Below are 20,013 nucleotides of genomic sequence, written 5' to 3'. Positions count from 1 at the left end.
CAGTACACAATATCCAGAAGCTCAGTAAAACCCATGTGGGATAAATAAAAGAAGGCCGCATCGAGGAACATCGTTGTGAGACTCTAGCAAATAACAACAAAGAGAAAACTATGAATGCAGCCAGAGCAAAAAGATTTCCTTGAAAGGATCAAGTACAATAACTTATAAGTAGAGTGAAACTGTTACGAGGGTGGTGGAGGCATTGTCTGGTGGAAGGGCAAATTAGAGATTGCATGGAATTTTCATAAGGGTGCTTGTTATAAATTTTAGGATAACCACTGGAAGACCAGAAAAAACTTCCTAACTATGGTGAGAGAATGTTAGGGGAAGAAAGGAAATGATAAAAAAAAAAAAAAAAAAATCCAAAAGTCAAGAATGGAGAGGAAAAGAAAGAACATGGAAGAGACAAGACAAACCTAAGACCATAGATTTTGCTCCAAACATTTAAGCAACTATATAAACTGTAGATGGAACAGATGCTCTACTTTCTGACATACATATATTATCTAGAGGCTAGATTAAAATAAGGAATCTATTACCCGATTTTCTTCTTGTCCATGATTAACTGGATAACTGTATTGCCTCGCTCTGGCTAAGGATTGAATAGTGCAAAACTGAGAATTTCTAGACCAGAAGACGCTGGACACAGTTGAGGAAGGAGATGCCAGAAAGGAGGGTGATTAAAAGCCAAATCACCACAGTGATGCTCAGGTGGGCAAGCCCTATCCTCGTGGTCATGGCTACCAGTGATCCTTCCAGTTCCTAACCCTTACATATGAGAAACACTTAAAAATTACTGGTCAACTAAGGAAAGTCTCCTAACATGAACAATTTATTTCACAAAAGAGATGAAAATAGACAAGGAGTAAAAAGCTGCTTAGAAAGAAGCAGGGATTAGGTGGGGAGAAGGAAAGTTTAAAAACTATCAATATCCACATGAAGACAAAAATTTTGTTTAAAAAATTAGAGAACAAAAATGAGCTCTTGAAAATAAAAAGTTTGAGAACAGAAGGATTATTTTTTTAAAAGCTGAAGAAGTCACCTAGAAATCGAGCAAAGAATGAGGGCTGTAAAGCAGAAGAAAATGAGAGGGCTGGTCCAGGAAGTACAGTATCCGAAAACAGTCTTATAGAGCGAGAGAACAGATGAGTGGAGGAAAGAAAATGACAAGTGATTTCGTGAACCTTTACCCACACTGAAGGACCCAGGTTCCCGGGTAGGAAGGGCCTCCCCCCCGAGTGCCAGACACGGTGTGGAAAAGTCCTGCACCTCAAGGCACATGACTGGGAAACTGCGGAACATTCAGGAAGCATCCTGATACCTCCAGAGGTGCAGCAAGAGGATAATCACCAGGAAGGGTCTAGAATCCAGCTGGCACTGATTGCTCACCAACAACACTGGCGGCCAGAAGGTTTTGGAGGAGCGCCTCACGGCTCTAAAGGGAAATTATTTCCAAGCTAGAACTCTAAACCCAAACAAATGATCAAATAGGTAGAAAGTAATTTAAAAAAAAAAAAAAAAGGCAGTGGGGCGGGGGGGGAGGAGTGCCGAGGAACATCCTCAGAAAACTGCAGGAAAACATGTCCTGTCCCAAATGGGGACTAACCAAACACTGGGAGGAAGTGGGATCTAGAAGTGAACTCCGAAGAAACCCAGGCAAGCTGCCTAAAGGGGAGAGACTGTCCAGGATGACCGCTCCGACCTGGGACGGTCTGGGACGGTCTGGGATGGAGAGCGGCCACCACGGAGCGGCGTGGAGGTCTCTTCTGGAGGATGAAGGAGGCGCGTGCGGGATGTGCCGGAGATGCTGGATGAGCCGGCGTGAGATAATTTCAAGTGCTGAAAAACTAAAATAAGGAGATCAGGGAAACCCAAGTCACACAGAAGAGAAGAGATGCCCGCGACCCGGTGTTGGCAACGGCCGCGCTCCGAGTAGCCTTCGGAGGAAGCTGGGTGGCGGTGCTCTGTGTAGACAAGGGGGGAGGTCTGGGGGGAGGCGGGAAGCGTGGACCAGAGCCACGCACTTCCTCCTGCAGGAAGGAGCCGCTTGCTTCTGAGACTGGGAAGTCAGTCTGGAGAACCGTGTGCAAGATGTTCCACCGTAGGAGAGAGGAACACAAAAATGAGCAAGACTGGAAGGATTAGGGGTGGGCCGGGAGTTGATGTTTCTTGTAACAAGTATTGATGAAGTGTATGCACTTGTAATTTTGCTAATTATAAAAACTAAATTGAGAAAAGCCATTTGATATCTCTGTCTAGCAGATAAGTGTCATAGCAGTTAAAGATATGTTGTTGGGATCCCTGGGTGGTGCAGTGGTTTAGCGCCTGCCTTTGGCCCAGGGCGCGATCCTGGAGACCCGGGATCGAATCCCATGTCGGGCTCCTGGTGCATGGAGCCTGCTTCTCCCTCTGCCCGTGTCTCTGCCTCTCCCTCTCTCTCTCTCTCATAAATAAATTTAAAAAAAAATTTAAAAAAAGATATGTTGTTATTTGATTTTAACAAAGTAAATTGTTTGATTTTAACTCCGATTTCTGTTGTGTCTTGGCTGCTTGGGTGAGGGGAGCTGTCGGGGTAGTGGTTCCTATTAACTGGCTGTAAGTCTGGGTATTTATTTGGTTCCTTTCACAATTTGGAAAAAAAGACCTCACTAAACATTTAAAATGTTTTCTAGGCGTGGCTTTAGCTGTTATTCTCTGTAACACCCGGCATATTAGTGACCATGTTTTCCTAGAAGCTGCAAAGGTAAGTGTTTTAAATCTTTTTCGACTCTTTTATAAAGGATGGATTATAAAGATGAGTGGATCTTAGTTAAAAGCACAGAGAGAAAATGGATTAGATCTGCCTTATGAATGGAAAGGAAGCTATTCATCTCTTGCTTTTCTGATTTGACCGTCTACTTTTGCATAAGATTAATTTTTTATCATGATTTTTCAAATTTTGAATGTAAGCTATGAATCCTTTCATATGTATAACACCTACCATACCTGTTATATATGTGTCTGAAGGTAACATATCGTGACAGCATAGACCAAAGGTGACACCTTCATTTTTTTAATGGACACAAACTGGTTTATTTGCAGTGTACTGGCCTATTGCAGTGCAGGACTACAGTGTGAGTTTTGAAGAACTCACATTTTTTAATAACAGATTTTAATGTCTATTTTCATAGTAGCTGATGTAATTATTCCAAACTTTGTATGTATTAAGTATAATATGTCAATAAACTTTTCAATCTAGTTGTTTATTATTTAGCAGTGAACAGTTTTAATTTCTGCAGCGCTTTAAGTATATATATTTCTGCTAAAAATAAGAATTATGTTACTCGTATTATTTTCTGCTCCCCAAACCACTTTTCCATCTTATTCCGTCCTTATTCTGTGCTATTTAGACAAAGTAAAAATAAAATGCTGTTTTTCTCTTCAGGCACTGGCAAATCAATTGACAGATAAAGAGCTAGCTCAAGGGAGACTTTACCCACCACTTGCTGATATTCAGGAAGTTTCTATTAACATTGCTATTAAAGTGAGTATAATTTATACCTGTTCACAAAGATTTTAATGTTTTCTTAAGCAAGTAGCATAAGTTTGCTAGAGAAAAGTTTGAAACATTTCAAGGGTACAAAGAAGAAATTTTAGATCACTCATTTTCTAAATACCAGAATATAATCCACATTATTTTTTTTAAAGATCTATTTATTTGAGAGCGAGAGAGAGTGGGAGGTGGGGCAGAGGGCAAGGGAGACAGAATCCTCAAGCCCGTGCGTCACGGAGCGTGGAGTCTGACGCGGGCTCCATCTCAGGACCCCAAGGTTATGACCTGAGCCAAAGTCACGAGTCGGGCGCTTAACCAACTGAGCCACCCAGGTGCCCCATAACCCACATTATTATTTGGGATTTGTTGCCTTCTAGTCCTTTTCCTTCCGCAACGCATGCATACGTCTGCAGCACCTGCAGCCACCGGTGCCTCTTTAGGATGGTTTCTCCCTGCTCTTTCTCCACTGAGTACACTGTAAGCCTTTCCCCGGGTAAATCAAAAGGAGTTCTCCCGTATGATCATTAATGCTGCGTAATCTTCTCTTTGTTAGGCATCATAATTCGTTTAACCATTTCTGTATTTTTGGACTTTAAGCATCTTTTGTTGTTAGAAATAATATTGTAGTGAACATCCTTATTTAAGTCTTTGTGTACATTTATGATTGTTTTTTCTTAAGATAAATGTCTAATCAAAAGAACAAAACGTATTAACGTGCCGAGGCTTCCGATACAGATTACCATCATATTTCTTCCGGAAAAAAGTATCAATTTATATTGCAGTATCAGTGATGCCGATACTGAGCGTTATTGTTTAAATCTTACATATTTAGTGAGTGGAGGATTAGGTCTTCATTTTTATCTAAAGCATTTATTAGTGAGATTGAGTTTTTTGCTTAATTAAACAATTATAAAAAATAAAATAGGGCACCCAGGTGGCTCATTCAGTTGGGTGTCTGCCTTTGGGTCAGGTCATGATCTCAGGGTCCTGGGATCAAGCCCCGCATCAGTCTCCCTGCTCAGTGGAGAATCAGCTTCTCCCCCGCTCTGCCTCCCGCCCCCTCGTGTTTTTCTCTCTCTCTCTCACCAATAAATAAGTCTTTTTTAAAAATCAAATTAAAAAAATAATCATATTCTGTGAACTGCCTGTTCATGACCTTTGCTTGTTTTTATATTGGTTGTTTTCTTTCTAATGTTGGCTTTAAAAGGCCCTTTATATATTGAGCATCATAGCGATTTCTCTGTTTGCTGTGGTGCAGGTGTTTACCCATTTGCCATTTATTTTGACTTGTGGAAATTTAACACTGTGGAATGCCACGTTTCAAGAGGTTTTTTTTTTTATGGAATAATCTCTTTACTCAATGGCTTGTTTCCTCACCTTTTATGAATGTTAATGCCTTCTCCCACTCCAAAAATCATATAAATATCTACCTTTGTTTTTTAATAACATAAAACCTTTTAATCCCTAAGGTTTTTTAGAGTAAGATGTGTGAGGCCGAGAAACATTGTTTTCTGAATAGTTAACCAGTTGCCCCAGCACCAATTGATTGAGAATGCTCCTTTTACTAACATAAAGTCCTCAAATCTGTCACTGAGAGTCTGTTCCTAACCATATTGGCCTAATATTAGGCACCATTAAAAATATTGTGGTATGTAGGGCACCTGGCTAGCCCAGTCAGTGGAGCATGTGACTCAACCTAAGGATTGTGAGTTGGGTATAGAGATTACTTAAAAATAAAATCTTAAAAAAATAATTATTACTGTGGAATGTATAATGTGTATTATTAGATACTATATCTTTCTCATCAATATCGTTTTCAGTATTTTCTTACCTGTTTAAACTGCATTCTTTTGGATGAATTTTTTTTACCAGTTTTTTTAATTTAAAGAAAACCCTGCATCTGTGTAGGAAACCATCAAACTTACAAAGTCAGTGAAATTGAGCCTTTGGTACTGGCTCTTCCCTCCCCATCGGTACCTCTTCCCACTCAGCACAGTCTGTTTCTTCTTTTTAAGTCTTTCAATATAATTTCGTTGTTTTCCTCTCTAAATATAGTATGTTGCTTAATGCTTATTTTCCTAGAATTTAAAATGTTTTGTTCTTTATAATAAATGAAGATTTTTTTTCTCATACTTATTTCCTTGCTAGTCATCGCATATAGGGAAGGTATTAATTTTTATGAATTTACTTGATAAGTAGCTCAACTAATTGAGCAATCTTAACTCTTAATAGTTTCTTAATGAACTGTTTTGGAATTTTGAGTTTTGAATCATTCGTGAGTGTTTCTTCATTTACTATGTATTCCTTTTTTTCTCCCATAAGAACAGTTTTAAGCAACTTAGTTGATCAGGACATCCTTGTATTTTAATACTAAATATGATACTAGCTTTTGGTTGAAATAAATATTCTTTTATCTTTTTAAGAAGTAATCTTAATCCCTAGTTTACTAAGATTTTCTTAAACACCAGGAATAAGTGTAGAATTTTATCAGCCACATTTTCTTTTTTTTTAACCACATTTTCAACTGTATATTGATTGATGATCATAAAATTTTTACCCCTTTGACTATAAATGTTATTGTTGCATTATTTTAATACTTGTAAACTAAACAAAGATTAGGAGTAAGAGATGATATGTTTAAGAAATAACAGCCAGGGGTGCCCGAGTCCTCAGTCAGTTGAACGTCTGGCTCTTAATTTTAGCTTAGGTCGTGAGATCAAGCCCTGCACTAGGCGCAGACTCAGCAGGGAGTCTGCTTGAGATGATTGCCCTCTCCTTCTGCCCCCACTTGTGCTTGCGTGCTTTCTCTCTCTCAAATAAATAATCTTAAAAAAAAAAAAAAGGAAAAGAAAAGAAAAGAAAAGAAAGAATAACAGCCAACCCAGGGGCACCTGGCTGGCTTAATCAGTGGAGTATATGACTCTTGATCTTGGGGTTGTGAATTCGAGCCCCACATTGGGTAGAAAGATGACTTTAAAATAAAATCTTTAAATAACAGCCAGTTCACTTGACCTGGAATCTAAAGTATAGGTAGGCAAATGGCATAAGACAGGATTTGAAAGTTATCTTAAGGCCACATTGTACAGATGGACAAATGTCAGGCTAAGGAGTCTGAATGAATACCTTATTGTTGCAAAACAGCTGAGGATTTTAGAGCCCAGAAGTAGGACAAATAGAGCTCAGCTTTAGAATTTATAGAATGATATTACATGTGGGACAGATTTTGGACCGTATCAGCCAGTTAAGAGATTACCAGTGTGTCCAGGTGAGAGGTCATATGAAAAAGAAGGAGATACCTGTGCTTAGGGGTTGGTACTGGAGTGTAGCCCCAGGGTCATGTCTCCCCTCCCTTCTGCAGGGTAGAGAATTTGCTCCTTCATTGGCTTAAGGCTTTCCTTTTAAGACCGAGGGTTCAGGAGACTAGGAGTGCTTTGTTTTCTGTCCCCTACCCCATCCCACAGCCAGTGAGCTTCTCCGACCTCATGCTTTGCCCCAGCTTTTTCTGTGGGTACAAATATGTTTCTTAGAATAAGCTAGAAAATAATTGAAGCACATTTTCATCACAAAATATAGTAAGGTTGAGTCCCTAGGACAAAAAGTCATTTTTAATTGCTTGTTGGATTGAAGTATTAAGGGGGAATGCCAGTAATGGGGGGAATGACTTGAAAACACGTCAAATTTATGGTGAGATTACAGATGATTTTTATTTCATCCTTCAAGCCCTTAGTAGTTTGCAAATGTTTTGAAATGAGTCAAAGTAATGTTATTTATTTTGAAAAAAGAAAAATGTCATTCTTCTAAATTCATTCTTCTGTGTTTTAACAGTACTTTCCCCCTCAGGTTAATACTCAGAGCCTGCACAGTAATCTTACCTATTTTTCTATTTTTCAGGTCACAGAGTACCTGTATGCTAACAAAATGGCTTTCCGGTACCCGGAACCTGAGGACAAGGCCAAATACATTAGAGAAAGAATATGGCGAAGTGAATACGATTCCCTGCTGCCGGATGTGTATGACTGGCCCGAGTCTGCGTTAAGCCCTCCCCTGATAACGGAATAGAAGCACGTCCACTGAAAAATACTTTCCAGACTTCAGGGAACCCCCCCCCCCTTTTTTTTCCAAACAAAAAGAGATAATGTTCTCGAATTGATGGTTTTTTTCCTGTGTACTCCCCCACTGCTTTGCTTGACTTTTTTTTTTTTTTCATGATGTATTGGCCACGTTGTTAATCCCCACCAGAATCTGCAAATAGCCGTATTGCTTTTATTCTGATTTATAGCTCAGACCACATCAAAGAGATGTTACAAATGTATTTGTAAATGTCTTCACTTGTGCTTCTGTTCATGCTTGCCAAAGTATTTGCTACTTACTATTATTAGTAATAATCTTCTCTCCCCAGCTCTTTGAGGGCTACTAAAATAGAAATTTACTTCTGTGGATATGAGTATAGAATTTTAAGCCAAATTTAAAAGTTCTTTTATTTCTGCCTCATTTTATTTTCATGCTCTGAAATTCCTTTCCAGTTGATAAATCTAAAGAAAGGTGGAAAAATCTACCCTATTACTTATTTTCTGGACCTAAATTGAGGCTTAACTACACCATGAGAGAAAAATGGGAAGTACTGCTGGCTTTAGATAAATAAAGTGGTCATTATTTTCAACAGTGTATAAAAATCATAGTGTAACTTTTTTATTTAATAAAGATATTATCTTAAATTTGTTTCAATTAATGCGATTTTATTGCCCAACTAGAAATTTAGGTTTGCTTATTATGAAAAGCACCTATTTTCATGTTCTTTATTTCTAGATGTTTCAAAGGAGGGGATATAACGCATAAATTATAACTGACATCATGTGACTTTTAACAAATTAGTCATACTTCACATCCAAATGAAGCATTTTTAACTGGAGAGGCTATACCCCCTATTCCAGTAGTGCTGCTCTTTATTATTGAGATAATTTTCAAATGTCTGTATGATATATTCTTTGAATACCGTTAGTGACAGCTCTTTCCACCAAAGATGGATTTACTTTTTTGAAGCCACCAAAATTAATTTAGAGCTAAGTGGGGATGAATAAGGTAGGTGTTCAGACCAGAAAATACCATTTTTAATCCCAGTAAAATGGGTAACAGTTGGCTAGTGAGGCCAGTTTTCTTATGTGGCTTGTGTATGGGAGAGTTCTTTTTTTTTTTTTTTAAAGATTTTATTTATTTATTCAGAGAGAGAGAGATGCAGAGACACACAGGAGGAGGGAGAAGCAGGCTCCACGCAGGGAGCCCGACGTGAGACTCGATCCTGGGTCTCCAGGATCATGCCCTGGGCTTGAAGGCAGAGCTAAACCGCCAAGCCACCCAGGCTGCCCATATGGGAGAGTTCTAAAGGAAAACCCAAAGCATTTGGAGAGTTAGTGATATTACTTTATATATGCCTACCTTAGTTGCTTTGAAGGAACAAAAACTTATATTTTAAGTGCTCATTCTAGAAGATTAAGTGCAGAAAGTTATTCATAGCTACCTGTAGGGGTGCACATTACTTGTTATTTCTCTCCATAGTCCTTGATACATTAGATGCGATACTCTGTAGGGAAAAGGCATCATTTTTGTGTTTGTCCCTCTATGTGTAGGTAGAGACTGATTCATACTAATTTTAAATGTAATTCAACATTTTACGAATGCTTGAAATGGCACTGCCATTTGGAATATTTTAAGATGCAGTTGATTAATCCATTTAACAGATGAATCAAGTCAGAAGTCTGTTATATAAATCTTTATGAGATAATCAGGTCACTATTTCTTTTAATTAAAAATGAAAAGTTTGTGTTTTCAGTTACCTTTGTCAAAACAAAATCATTCTCAAAAATACTCTCTTGATTTTAGTTTAACATTACAAGTATAATAATTACAAATCCTGTTTTGCTTAGTGCTTATTGAAGGTAGGACCATATGCTGAATTCAAGTAATTTTACTAAGAGGATTGCTTAGTAAATATGTCTAGTACAGTCTTTATGGAAATTCTATTTTGAGGAAAATAGGCCAACTGGCATATAGCCTACATATTTAAGTACGACAGAAATGATAGATATAAAACCAGTAATATAATGGTTGGTAAATAGCACATGAGAATAGGTGGCCTTTAATAAATATACATTATATATATTCCAATATATGTTTATTGTCTATCACATATGTGTAAATATATCTTATTTCTCCAGATCAATTTGTATTCACTAAAAGCCACCTATTCTCATGTGTTATTTACTAACCAGTGTTTTACCAACTAAGTAACAATTACTGGATGTAAGGTGAAGAAAAAAACGTAAGATACAGGCAGGAGCTGCCAGCACCAGCTAGCACCAGGGGCCTGGTGGCACTATGCCGTCAGACGGGAAGGAACAAGCATTCAGAGCTCTGGAAACTTACCAAGCAATAAGGTAATTATTTTTAAAAACAGCATGGAGAGCCATTTTCAATCTTTTGAGTAGAGAAGACTTTATGTAAGGTTAGTCTTAGAAATGACCTAGGAGAGCAAAGTGAGCACTCGTGTTCTGATCTGGCACCAGTAGCCATGGGGTGAAAGAGCCTGGGTAAGTAGTAGGGGGAAGGTTTACTGACTGTGATGGCAAACGTGTTAAAGATTTTGGTTAAAATCATTTTTTTTTTAAGATTTTATTTATTCACGAGAGACAGAGAGGCAGAGACCCAGGCAGAGGGAGAAGCAGGCTCCATGCAGGGAGCCCGACGTGGGACTCGATCCTGGGCCTCCAGGATCACGCCCTGGGCTGAAGGCGGCACTAAACTGCTGAGCCACCCAGGGATCCCCTGCCCTGTTAGAATCATTTTAAAGGATGGTTTCTTAACCAGGAAGATGCTTCAGAGTCACCCTGAAGCCTCTTTAAACTACATATACCTCCTCCTCCTGCCAGGCCGCCTGGACCTCCGGGGCGGAGCCGTGGCAGGAGTGGTCCCGCAAGGCCCCGGGGGATCTTAGGCACACCTGCCGCGCCTCGCGGTCGCTGCCTCCAGGGGACACGCGAGTCCTCTGCGGAGCTCACAGGCTCCTCCTGGCGAGGCAGTGGGTCTGGGGTGGGCTCGATTGTTCTGACCCGGGGCGCCCAGGCCGCCGCTCCAGAGAAGGCCCGGGTGCACGCTCCAGAGCACGAGTGTGGCGAGCAGGCTGCTCCGTGCTCATCCGGCGCATACCCCATATGAAGCGATACCTGAGATTGTGTTCTCGCATGGAATTGGCTCCGCCTATTTTTGTTATGTATAGTTTTTATGGAGTGTCGATAAGGACAAAAACACGGAACTTTTAAACAGATTTCTCTGAAAATACATAACTAGAATACTGTTCAGTTCTCTGTGCACTTATTAAGTAAAACCTAGCAACCAGTTTTCATTTTTGAAAAGATTAGCCATCAAGTGGCTAATTGTTTCTTCTCTATTGGTTGTCTTTTAATATGACTCACCCTATCCTTTTTTTTTTTTTTCTTTCTCTAAATTACCAGCTTCTGGAGAAATAAGATCCTACATTCTGCTTTGCAAAGGAGTTGCTAATGAATTAAGATCAAAGCATAATTATTAAGGGTGTGGAACGTTATTTACTGCTTTCAGATAACTGAGAAAGCCCAAAGGGGTGGTAGGCGAGTGGGAAAGCCTGGCCTTCATCCAAGTGTTCTGTAGCTTTTTCCCCCAAGCCCACTCAGTATTCCTAAAAGAGGCTTCATACTCTTGAACAGTCCCAGGGTTCTGTTGGATTCACCAAAACCGAATCCGCTCTGCTGAGCATAAATAACACTTAAGAACATCCATGTAAATCTTAAAGCTCTCTACTGGGATTCCACTTAAAGGGACTCTCATAAACAATATAATAGCACCAATATCATATTTCCATTCAAAATAAGACCGCACGTTTTCAGGTGCAGGCACATTGCTGACTTTATAGAAAACAGATTCGTTATCTAGTTTGATTCTCAATTGATGTGTGATTTGCACTTGTATATGCATCTAAATGTTAAAATGAAATAAATCCTCTACAGCAAAGCTATAAATAACATTTAAAATTTAAAATATTCAAGATAATGTGTAGACAGTTTGCCCCTCATCTGAAATGAGGATGTTTTAATGTTAGCAGACAGAAAGCTCAAGGCTTTGTTTCAAATTTTAATAAATTAAACTGGGCCTAATTAGGACATGATTCTTACTTATTGCATGATTATTGCCAGGAGTTTCTCAGGTGAATTAGTGATTAGATTTTAAATAATTATTTTCCTTTCTTAGATAAGGAAAATTGTGTCTCTCAAAGAGAAAAGTAACATGATATGATATGTGATATGGAAATACGTTCATACTTTGTTCACATAAAATATACAAATTAAGTCAGATGACTTTTAGATGATTTGTATATTTATGTAACAGGTTTTTACCAATAAACACTTTTTTGTATGGCTATTTAATCTTGCTTTTTCCAGATAAAAACTTATTTGCCACTTCTCTCTTTGGGAAGTTATCCCTACATTCAGAACACTTTTTAAAATTTTATGACAAAGGGAAAATTTGTGGGTATTTCTTCCCCAGTTTTCAGTATGTCCTTTTATGTCCTAGAAAAATTATATTCCCTTTCCTAATTTTAAGTGTATATTCTAGTAAATCACTGATTCCTACAGAGTCCTGAATCATCACTATCATACTAGGTATGTACAGTTGACAAATAATGCTAAAGGACATATTATGGACAGCACCAGGCCTTGTTGTAAGCATCTAATATGCATGAGCATACTTAATTCTCAGATGCCCTCCTGTCGCTGCACCTCTTTTACGGAGAAGGACACATGCACAGAGAGGTTAAACGCCTTGCCCAGGATCTCCGCGGGTAAGTAGCAGAGCCAGGGCCCTTAACCTCAACCCCTCTCAAGGAAGAAGCGCCTCTGTGACGGGTGATTTTATCTGGATCTTAAATAAAGAATTATCATGTCAGATGAAGTCTTCACCTACTCATAAGGTTAAGCTGAGGTGCTTTTTTTTTTTTTCTGAGGTGCTTTTTAATGTGTTTTAGCAGTTTATTTGATTTCTACTTGCCATTTAAGCTCAAATACAATATAAACTATTTTATTCGTTAGTCTTCAGCATTTTAGTTATGGATGCAAACATAAAAGATTTGGCTTTGAATTTGATAAATTACACCAAAGATTCTCAATAGCCAGTCACTAACATCTTTAGACTGGGTAATCCTTCCAGAACCACCAACTGCTATCACTTCTGTGCAAACCAGTTTCGATAATGCTTATATACTTTGTGACTCTGCCATTGTCGTTGTGAATTGTTAGATGGATTTCCTTATCTTGATACAGTGATATTTTGATACAATGATAGCTACTGTATTATATGCATACATAACTTCTTCCATTAAAGTAAGAATAGTTGGGGTGCCTGGCTGGCTTGCTGATGCAACTCTTGATGTTGGGTTGTGAGTTCAAGTCCCAAGTTGGATGTGGAACTTATTAAAAAAAAAAGTGAGAATAGCTAAAAAGTAGAAATATAAAATATATGTGCAGAATAAAGAATTTCTGAGACCTATTTTGGCTATTTGACAAAATGGCATTTCTGCTTAATTTTTTATTATACTTTGCCTATTGACCTTTAAAATCAACTGAAATTGAGACCATATTTTTGCAATTCATATTGTGTTCCCTTTGACAACGTCCTAAGCATTAACTTTGAGGAAACACACATTGCAAAAGTCACTGCTTAGCCTTTCTCACTTGTGCATTTAAGATAAAAGGGCATAAACAGACTTGTGGTTATTGTTTATGGGAACACCCACCTAAGGGGAATGTCTTGTGTAATTTCTGGTACCAGATCAGCTTATCACAGATGGCTCTGGAATCCACCTACACGCTCCATAATGATGTGATTGGCTTTTTCTCTTTTGTGATATATAAATTGTCACGAGATGTGGGTATTTTTCATGCATAAATAATTTGTTATGACCTTGTTTTTTAGAGGCTGCTATAGGGAGGGCACTTCTAAAACTGGGTATTATCTTGATCCTTGACGCCCCCTCCCGCCCCCCAACACCTGTCCGGTGGGAGTGCTCTGTGGTTAGATGGGGACTCACGAGTGGGGCATTACTCATGCTCATCATCTCTTCCTTTCCTTTTGCTCAGCTTCCTACTTGATTTCTGTTCTCATTTAGTTTAATCACAGAAGTAAGAAGGACCAATTCCTCACCGCTTCTCCCCTGCCAGACCCATTCCAAGGAGCCTCAGCAAAGCCTGCTTGTGGGTTTTGTAGTAGAGGGAGGAGAGTGGTCTAAAAGCTAATCCTCCTGGATGCCTGCTGCCAGCCAGGTGCCTCTCCGAGGATCTGCTGGCTACTTACTGGTCTCACATTCACAGCAGCATTTTTTTTTTTTTTTTAAGATTTATTTATTTATTTATTTATGATAGACATAGAGAGAGAGGCAGAGACACAGGAGGAGGGAGAAGCAGGCTCCATGCAGAGAGGCCGACGCGGGACTCCATCCCGGGACTCCAGGTTCGCGCCCCGGGCCAAAGGCAGGCGCCAAACCGCTGAGCCCCCCAGGAATCCCTCACAGCAGCCTTCTGAGTGGTAGGTTCTAGTATTTCCCGCTTTGCAGAACCCGCGGTGCAGGGCCTGCAGGACCTCGAAGTCCCGGAGCTCCCCCGGCCAGCAGAGTCGGGGCTCTGGGGCTCGCGCAGCTCACATCGGGGGCTGCTCAGAGCGCTCCCTCCACCCTCCACCCACCCCGAGCGCGGCCGCTCGGAGGCAGCCTTGGTGCTCCTGCCCTTGTGGGCACCTGGGGTTTGACGCCTGCTCCGGGTCACATCCGGGCACCCCGCACCCCTGCTTTCACTCGCGGCCTTACCTGCTTCACGGAAAAGGGGTCACAGGAGGGGCATCTTGAGAGAGGGAGAGGCACACTCGCTCCGCCTGATCCCCTCCAGTTCCACCCGCGTCCAGGCAGTGGGGGCACCGTCCTTCCTGATGGTGAGGAGCGTCCCGTTGACCCTGGAGACCGTCCTCTCCATCCTTCAACCAACAGGGGCGGGGGACGGGAGGTGGGCGGGGCACCGGGACACTGGGCGGGATGGGCGGGGGGTGGGGGGCATGCTCTATGTCGGCAAATCCAACTCCGATAAGAAAATTTACAAAAAAACAAAAAAACAAAAAACGGGATCGCTGGTTTGGCGCCTGCCTTTGGCCCAGGGCGTGATCCTGAAGACCCGGGATCGAATCCCACGTCGGGCTCCCGGTGCTTGGAGCCTGCTCCTCCCTCTGCCTGTGTCTGCCTCTCTCTCTCTCTGTGTGTGACTATCATAAATAAATAAAAATTTAAAAAAAGATAACATTATAAAAAAAAACAAAAAACCAAACAGGAAGGGAGAGGCAGCAGCTTGGCAAGCGCTCACGCTGCTGGGTCCCCAGCTCGGCCCTGCATCCTCGGGGATGGAAGGCACCTGTCAGAGCACCCGCAGCCCTGGGGCTCAGGGCTCCCCCAGCCTTCTCCCCCAGGGCCTCCCCCATGGGCCGGGCCTCCAGTCAAGGCCTCCAAGTCAAGGCCACGGAGCTGCCCAAACTCGGCCTCCCCCAGCAGGTCCCGAGGGCTAGGTCTCCTGGATCCCCGGCTCCCTAGACCCGGCCACAGTCGGGCTCACCACCTGCTGTCCCCGCCGTGGCCTCGCCACCTCCAGCCTGGTCCCAGCAGAGCGGCCAGGGCGGCCCTTTCAGACCTAAGATGCGGCCACTTCCTGCCCTGGTAAAAGCTGGAATGGCTGAACCAGTCTTCGGGTGCCCCGGCGGCCCCCCCCTCCGTGACCCCCCCGCCCCCCCTCCTCGGCCTCCTACCCCCTGTCTTGGGCCCGAGTGGAGCCCCCCAGGGCCATTCCCAGCATCGGCCTTCGGGCCTGCGGCTCTGCCCCCAGGTCACCTGGATGGGGGCCCCTTTAAAGCCTACAACCTCAGCTCCCCGCGCTCTCCTGTCTCCTCCACTGACCTTACCACCTGCCCACCACGTACAGGGCGCAGACTGGACCTCCATCCTCCGGAAGCCACAGCTGGGGGCAGGACCCTGCATCTCCCTGCTGGTGGCCGCCTCGACCCGAGCCACGCACCCAGCGGAGGTTCGCCAACGGCTGCACCCTAAGGAGATGCACGCGAGACCTGGGCCACCCGGCCACCACCAGTTCACATTTTCTATCAGTTCTGCAGGCTCCCTGATCTCCTTTCAATCTGCAACGTGAATTAGCTAAAACTGACTTCTATGCTTATGATCAAGAATTCCGATTGACATCGAATTAAGATATCAGCTGCTCTAAGTATGTAAATAGCAGCCTGTCCAGTCAATACTCTGAGCAAACTAAGGGCTGGGTCATGTTTTTTGTTTATTTCCTACAGTCACAAAATCTCTTTTTCACCCAGTTCAGTGCTCTAGCACTATATAGATTTAAGCAGCGATTTATTTCAAATAATCGAATGATCAACAAAAGTTTTTGAATATAGTTTTTTTTTTTCGGAAATTGAATATAGTTTGAATGAGAAAAATAAAGTAATGGAATCTGCCATGTTATCACTCTGTTGGCTCTGAAACTTACCCACTGCTTTTACTAATTTGTGATTATAACGATTGTCCTTTCCCCTTAATTCCAGGTTATTTATAATTGCAGATGTAACGACAGGTGGGTTCGTTTACTGATTTGAGAAGACCGCTGTTCTATTACATCTAGGTTGCCTCCAAGCAGAGAATGGGAGAGAAAAGAGAAGCCAGCTTTCTCCTGCCGGCATAAGTTAGATTATTAGATGTGCTAGGTGTCACTATGGAATGACTCACATTTGAATAACACTTTACAAGGCATTTCAACAAACACCATTTTGTCTTTATAACAAAAGTTTGTGGCAAGAAGAGCAATGATTATCCTCATTTCACCAGGGGAAAACAGAAGAAAGTTAAATAACTCGACCAAGGTCACCCAAATACAAAGGGGCAAAATTAAGACTCAAACTACCTTTTGACTCAAAAGTTAATATTGTTAAGCAACGTAAAGAGACAAATGACAAACTTAAAACATATTTGCATCTTACATCATAAAGAATTATTATCCCTGATATATGGAAAGCATCTAAAGATTCATAAGAAAAAGACCATTACCATAAAAAACTGGGCAAAGCGTATGCACAAAAAGTTTACAGAAAAAAAAAGGCAAATGACCTTTAAACTTTTTTTATGACCTTTAAACTTATGAGCAGATACTCACATAGCTCATTTATGAAAGATAACTGCAAGTTTAAACTCCACTAAGATGGGGCCCCTGGATATCTCAGTACGTTAAGCATCTGCCTTTGGCTCAGGCCATGATCCCAGGGTGCTGGGATCAAACCCTGAGTAAGGTTCCCAGCTCAGCGACGAGTCTGCTTGTCCCTTTCCCTCTGCCCCCTGCCCCCCACTCATTCTCAAATAAATAAAATCTTTAAAAATAATAAATTCCACTAAGATGTTAGATTGGCAAAAATCCCAAAGTTTGCAAACATTGTGGTGGTGAGTTCTGAGGAAAAAAGATATTATAAGTTGCTAATGAAAAGCAGAATGACCCAACCCCCAGAGCAGTCTTTTTAGCTTTCTCTAGCAAAATTATACATATTTATTGGTTGAGTCATCAATCCTATTGTAGGAATCTGTGCCAAAGATATACTCACAAAAATTTTTTTTAAAAATGACTTCTGCAGAGGCTATTTGTTACAACACCATCAGAGCAAAAGACGTAAACAAGCCAAAGGACTGAGTGAATAAACTATGGTGTGATCAGCATCAGACAGCTGAAGAGGAAGGAGGAAGCACGCACGTGGACAGACGGCCTGTAACCACGGAGACGTGCTGCTTCACAGGATCCTGTGGGTCTTGTCCTTCCTTTTACTAACGTGGGCTACTCCAGTGATGGATCTGCAGGTGTGAAATCACCCCGTTGCCCTCATTACTTCCGCTGAGAAGTCAGCCGTTAATCCTGCTCAGATTCCCTTATAATTATTTTCCTCTTCGGTTCAAGTTTTTCTCCTTGTCTTTGCTTTCAGCATTTTTACTACAATGTGTCCGTGGGTTTCCTGTGATCATCCTGCTTGGAGTTTGTTGAGCCTCCCGGGTGTGAAGGTTATTGCTTTTTCATTAAGTCCGGGAAGCTTTTAGCTATTCTCTTTGAATGTTTTTTCGGCTTCTTTTAAAGACCGTGGTTCTTCTGTTACTCCTATTATATGCATGTTGCTGTGCTTAATGGTGGCACACATTTCTCTGAGATTCTACTCATTTTTCTTAATTTTTTTGTCTCACATCTTTGGATTGCATAATTTTTGTCATATAACTTCCAAGTTGCTAATTCTTTCTTTTCTGTAAATTCAAATTTACTGTTGAACCCCTCTACTGAATTTTTCATTTCAGTTGTACTTTCGACTCCAGAATTTCCACTTGGGTTCTTTTTTTATTATCCTATCTCTATTCATATTTTAAATTTAATGTGACATTGTCATCATATCTTCCTTTGCTTCTTTAATCATGATTTCTTTTGGTTCTTTGACCATATATAAATGGCTACTCAAAAAGCTTTGTCTCACAACCCCAACATCTTAGTTTACTCTCACAAGCAGTTTCTGTTGCCTCCTCTTTTTTTTTCTATTTTAGAGATCACAGTTTCCTATTTCTTTATATTTCTTAACTTTTCTTGTTGGAAACTGTACATTTTAGATTATATATCATAGCAACTCAAGGTACTGCCCACCCACCACCTCTGAAACTTGTTATTGTCATTTGCTCTTTCATTTGTTTAGTGACTGCTGGATTATCGGACTCTATCCCCCCAACCCCATCTACTTACCGAGGTCACCCTCCGATATTTCCCCTTAGGAAATACAGTCCCGGCACAGCTCTTTTTGTCTCTTTCCCTAATTATACTGCTCTACTAAGCTCCTCTGATTACCAGCTGATTGCTCTATTATTTTCAACAATGTCCAGGGCATAAATTGCTCCACAGAATAAAGCAATCAAATTTGAGTTCCTGTGTAGGGAAGGTTTCTCAGGTCCTTGTTTGAATTTTTCTTCACCTCTGGTAAGCTCCTTCCATTTGCCTTGTGCCCATCGCCCCTTCTTAGGAAAACAATATGCTGACAGTTTAGCCTATAGATGTCCAACGATCCTACCAATCTCCTCCCAATTCCCTTTCACCATCATCTATCTCCATTCATTTTGGAGCGTCTTTAAGCTTGAGGTCTCCACAGTCTATTGCAAGTGAACCCAACATGTTGGAAGAGATTAAAAGGTCCAGTTTAGATTTGCTTCTCCCTCTGGGCGAAATCTCTGAGCCACGGCCGTGGAGCTGGAGACTGTGGCATGCTACTCATTTAGTGACACCACAAATTTAGGAGCTGGGCACTTGAGTGGGGCAGAGACCTCAGGTCTTCCTGGCTGGTCTTCCCTACATGGAACCACCACTTTATGAGCCAGGGTGAGAGCAACCAGGGACCTAGTATTCTCGCTAGGCCAAACCTAAACTAAAGCCTCCATCTTGCCTCTTAGCAACGGTTGGCTCGAATTCAGCCTCACCAACTCGTAGCTGGGGGCAGCATGAGGACTACTGATGTGTTAGCCCTTCCTAGAAGACAGCTCTCTGACTCTGAGCTAGGAAGAGAGGGAGACCTGTGTTATCGGCTGTACCAGTCTACAGTTCAATCTCGCAGATCTGAGAGGTAAAGGGAGGAAGCAGGTCTGGGTTCAAACTCTATAAACTCTCACTGTTCCTCCTGAATTTTGGTAGTTTTTGAATAAGTGTTTCTCCATTTACTAAATTTCCTTAGGACCAGACCATTCCCAGAGACTTTAAATGATTGTTTTTATTATTTTAACCAGTTTCTCTGGGGTTTGGGCCCATAGAACACTTCATGCTGTCATACTGCAAGTCTCTCTAAAACTAATTTTAATAAAGTGCCACTTATGCAGGGAAGGAAGTAATTCTTTTCTGAATATAATTTTGACTTTGGAACCCATGTAAACAATTTGCATAATTTAAAACGCACTTTAAAAAGCAATACCTAAAAATGGAAAATAAATAGAAGAATCTAACTGTTTATCAGGTTGGTGGCAAAGCAACATGGAAAAAAAAATTCTTAAGTAACCTAAAAATAGTTTTTTGACTGTACATACCCAGTGTGATATATCCAATGGTTTGCTGGAGTCACTTTACTGGAGCTAAATCAAACTATGTTATTATCATTAGGAACCAAGATTTAGTGTATAAGTGACATCAGCATAAAATTAAAGAAATTAAGTAAAAACTGTATAATCTTACTTTAGAATTGAAAAAATCAGTATGAGTTCACAATTTCAGTTAAAATATATATGTTTATTTGCTTTGTCCACTAAAAAGACTTAGAACAAGCTTCTACATCTAATTCCCATGTGATAAGAAACGCAAGGGATAGAAAAA

The 20,013-nt window shown here is 41.0% G+C and overlaps 1 protein-coding gene across 2 annotated transcripts in view; it reads left to right on the top strand.

Moving 5' to 3' along the window:
* The window catches only part of LOC129514600 (NAD-dependent malic enzyme, mitochondrial), a 48,734-nt gene extending 40,487 nt beyond the window's left edge, over window positions 1–8,247 (top strand). For both annotated transcript variants that reach the window (XM_055333329.1, XM_055333330.1), the window contains 3 exons: window positions 2,673–2,743; window positions 3,425–3,523; window positions 7,424–8,247. In XM_055333329.1, the coding sequence (XP_055189304.1) occupies window positions 2,673–2,743; window positions 3,425–3,523; window positions 7,424–7,591 (338 nt within the window). In that variant the 3' untranslated portion in view covers window positions 7,592–8,247. The remainder of the gene's footprint in view (window positions 1–2,672; window positions 2,744–3,424; window positions 3,524–7,423) is intronic.
* The last annotated feature ends 11,766 nt before the right edge of the window (window positions 8,248–20,013 follow it).

The sequence above is a fragment of the Nyctereutes procyonoides genome, unplaced genomic scaffold, assembly GCF_905146905.1.
Source record: "Nyctereutes procyonoides isolate TBG_1078 unplaced genomic scaffold, NYPRO_anot_genome, whole genome shotgun sequence".
NCBI classification, from domain to species: Eukaryota; Metazoa; Chordata; class Mammalia; order Carnivora; family Canidae; genus Nyctereutes; species Nyctereutes procyonoides.
The sequence above is the reverse complement of the archived record's forward strand: the minus strand, read 5'-3'. Positions and strand labels throughout refer to the sequence as shown.